The following is a 4177-nucleotide window of genomic DNA, read 5'->3' on the forward strand; positions in this document are numbered from 1 at the left end:
AAGGGTTAGGTTAGGGTTAGGATTAGGGCAAAGGGTTAGGTAGGGTTAGGCGTAGGTATATATATATTCGGTTGCAAAATGTGATAAGCATATTTCCTTTTTTGTCTTAAAATTTATAGTCATTTTCACTGCCGACTGTATGACTTAGCAACGGGTATGGAGGCAGTTATATTGTAAACAAAGGCTTTCACATAAAATTACCATAAAAGTGTTAGAATAGTGTATAACTATATATTTTCACTATTATTACTCCTAAAATTTCAACATGTGATATGCTATATTTCTTGGTGTTATAGAAATAACTTTGATGGAATTACATAAAGAAAAGGGGTCACAGGTGGCCAACGCCCACGTAGCCTAAGTATAGCTGGGCGTCCATCCGAGTAACCAGCTGGCAGCGTATAAAAATCGGCAGGGAAGCGCTAGAGAGCAATCATTCTACGGATTTCAGAACACAGGCCTTTTCAGGACTTATCCTTTCGGAGCATAACAGGAGGCCTTAGGTAAGTCGGAGCCACCTACCTATAGCTTGCAGAGCACTGTAATATTAGACTCTCCGTCTTGGCGCTCCGATATTCGGAACCCTTGACAGGAGCACTGTATGCCGCGGATTTATTTACACACGTGTGCCGCGTTCGGAGCCGCGCTGTCGGGCGTGGTTGACGCCGAGGTGTCGGAGTCAAGCAGTCGGAGTAAGTATTCAGCTATTAGTAAGTTATTAGTTATTAGTTATTAGTTACAAGTTATTAGTAATTAGTCAGTATTCGGAGTAACAGAACGTGCTCCGATTTTCGGAGCAACTCTGTTCCCGTAGATTAAGTATATACAAGTTCGTTTAGAGTGCTATCTACCGATATTCGGAGACGGGGATTTACGCTCATAGCAGTGTCGCGTGTCGCAGTGCGCACGGTCCCGGACATAGCAGATACTAAAATCTTTAGACTAAAATTACTAATACTATTTGTTTCCGAGATTCGGATACGCTACTGTGGTGCGCCGATTTTCGGAGCAGCAGAGTATTTACCTGTCATAACACAGGCACTTGAAGCGTTTCAATAAAATATATACGCAGGGGCGGGTCGTGTGCTGTGCACGGCGACAGTTAAATATATAGTTTATATTTATTTATATAATTATATTTTTGTATATAATATAATATAATATAATATAATATATAATATAATATATAATTTGTATATAATATAATATAATATAATATAATATAATATAATATAATATAATATAATATAATATAATATAATATAATATAAAATATATATTTAACTGTCGCCGTGCACAGCACACGACCCCTGCGTATATATTTTATTGAAACGCTTCAAGTGCCTGTGTGTCTATTTCATAATGCTATTTCTGTGATGTACCGAAATTCGGAGCAATACTGTACTTACAGATCACAGTATAAAATTACCGGTCGATCACCTACCTCCTAAAAGTTTGTGTATACGAGTACTGTTTCTGTTTACGTACGATATGTAAAGGACATGCATACATATATTTTGTCTATAAGAAAAGTTTAGCTGGGTTAAACAAGTTACTACAGTCAGTCGTTAGTTCTGAAATCTTTCCGCCTGTCGTTGTCGTTGTCGGTGGTGGAGCGCGTAACTGATTACTGACACATGCGCAATCGCCGTTAAAACTCAGATGTTACCATGCACTTCTCATTTGGCCATACCCTCTTTACGGCATATACCGTAATTTCAAGCGCATAAGATCGGCCAAGAAGCATTGTCTTTGGTGGCTAAGGCGATGAGCGACAGGTGTGCAATTGCTTTTCTACTTCTATTGCGTGTTGTACTTCGCGACAATGGAGAATAGCGCTCTCGTCGCTGGTCGCGTTGCCAGTCAAGATTATATTTTTCGACCAAACTTACGCGCTTAAAATGGGCAGGGGTGTGCCCGGGAGTGATGTGCATGGTAAAATCCGTATTAAAACTTTCACTTTGGCCGCAGCATCCCGCCACAATTCTTCTGATTATGCTAATGTACATAGAATGGCGCTCGCGTCGCTGGTCGGGTGCCAGCCAAGATTCTGCCATTTTCTGCCAAAACATACGCGCTGAAAATGGACAGGGGCATGCTCGAGAAATATGTGCATGGTAAAATCGGCTCTAAAACGTTCACTTTGGTCGCAGCATCGCGCCACAATCCTTCTCCTATGTAAATATACATGGAATCAAGAACTCATAAAGAAGGATATATTTATTTATTTATACCGGTACCTTCTTTATACGCTCTTGATGGAATGCCGCTTCGTGTCCCCGGTCGCGTTATCAGCCAAGATAATTCTTTCTGTCGAACTTATTAGTGCATGGGCCCAGATACAAAAAAATCACTTATTGGTACCACCTGAGGTGGCAAAGTCTAGTATTGATTTTTGTAATCCTCCATGTGTGCGGGACATATATTCTGCTCCTGATATGATATAACCAGGAGCTAGTAAGATAATATAGGATATTATATATTATATATAATCTCCTATATTATCTTACTTCTGATATAACCTTTGCGGAGTGGCAGCTGCGTGGTGCTCATAGGGTCTATGTCCCCCAGGGTACTGCCGGAACGTACCCTGGGTACGGTCCGGTATAACGGACCCTGGTAACTATTTGATATGGAATTAGGGTTAGGGTTAGGGTTAGGATTAGGGCAAAGGGTTAGGGTTAGGGTTAGGGCGTAGGCGTAGGCGACTCCCTAAATTCGTTAGTGAAGTAGGCGAGGTACGGTCTGGCATATTAGATAGTACCAGGCCCCAGAGTACGTTCCGGTATACCGGACCGTACCCAGGGTACGTTCCGGCAGTACCCTGGGGGACATAGACCCTATGAGCGGTATATTATCTTACTCCTGATAATATGATATATATGTATATATATATGTATATGTATATATATATACATGTATGTATGTATGTATATATATGTATATGTCATATATATATATGTATATATATATGATATGATATATATATAAAGTTTAGACTTTAGACGGTAGTAGGGCATATTTGTGAATGTGCGTTCATATTATTTTCAGTTTTTACTGACTGTCCCAAGTGCCTGTGCCCTAATTACGTACCATATCAAATAGTTACCAGGTACGTTCCGGTATACCGAACCGTACCCAGGGTACGTTCCGGCAGTACCCTGGGGGACATAGACCCTATGAGCGGTACGTAGTAGTGGCCTAGTATAGGGCCTATTTGTGAATGTGCGTTCATATTATTTTCAGTTTTGACTGACTCTGTCCCAAGTGCCTGTGCCCATACCCATGGCATGATATACCCTTAGCTCCAAGAAACGGTATTGCTAGGGTATAGACAATCCGTCGCACAGCCTGGTCGGGCTAGATATACCCTATGACAGGCGTCTGGGCATGAAATGGGCATTTAATATTGCTGAGAAACTACCTAGACCAAAGCTAGTTAGGTCACAAATCTGCCAATCTGGTCACATTCACACTGACACATAAATATATAGTCTTTCTATCGTAGTAATCTATATATTTATGTGTCAGTGTGCAGCAGCATTATATTTTATTGAAACGCTCCAAGTGTCTGTGCTCGCGTCGCCATTGCTCATGAACTTTAACATAGCGGCAAAGCGGCAACCGGGCAAGGAATGGCGGGATGATGAGGCCGAAGTGAAATTCTGAGATTGGATTTTACCATGAACATCTCCTTCGACGATTTTCTTTTTCGGGGAATTACTTCTAGCAAGTAAAAAACTTATAGTATACTGTAAGATGTAATATAATATGTAAAATGTTAGATTATATATAGCAGTGTGTGTCCGCCTTGGTAGCGTAGTAGGCAGCGCGTCAGTCTCATAATCTGAAGGTCGTGAGTTCGATCCTCACCCAGGGCACGAATTTTTAAGTTTTTGTTTAATTTTATTTACGGTCTTATTTCTGCACTATACTTTTTCAGTGATTTTCTATTAGTGTTCCTGATATTTATTATTGCACATGTAAGTGTGCTTTAACCAAAGCTTTAACGTATTTCAATCAATTACAGCTGCATCAGAAATTCATGACAGTGCCAGCAACACAGGCACTTGAAACGTCTCAACAAAAAAAATAATGGTAAATAAACACGAAATGTATTTACTACCCAAGTCTTAATGTTTCTCTGTCTTTCGCCTATTATTGTCGATAATTTCCT

At 40.3% G+C, this 4177-nt stretch overlaps 1 protein-coding gene and 1 non-coding gene across 2 annotated transcripts in view; one reads left to right on the plus strand and one right to left on the minus strand.

The window, feature by feature from the left end:
• Positions 1–2057, minus strand: part of LOC106812715 (dentin sialophosphoprotein-like) — a 9595-nt gene extending 7538 nt beyond the window's left edge. The window contains exon 1 of the mRNA XM_014816657.1: positions 2008–2057. Coding sequence (XP_014672143.1) covers positions 2008–2057 — 50 coding nt within the window. The remainder of the gene's footprint in view (positions 1–2007) is intronic.
• Positions 2058–3808: 1751 nt separating this feature from the next.
• On the plus strand, positions 3809–3881 carry Trnam-cau. Its single transcript has one exon. It is a non-coding gene; the product is annotated as a tRNA-Met (tRNA).
• The last annotated feature ends 296 nt before the right edge of the window (positions 3882–4177 follow it).

This window comes from Priapulus caudatus, unplaced genomic scaffold (assembly GCF_000485595.1).
Source record: "Priapulus caudatus unplaced genomic scaffold, Priapulus_caudatus-5.0.1 Scaffold678, whole genome shotgun sequence".
NCBI lineage: Eukaryota > Metazoa > Priapulida > Priapulimorpha > Priapulimorphida > Priapulidae > Priapulus > Priapulus caudatus.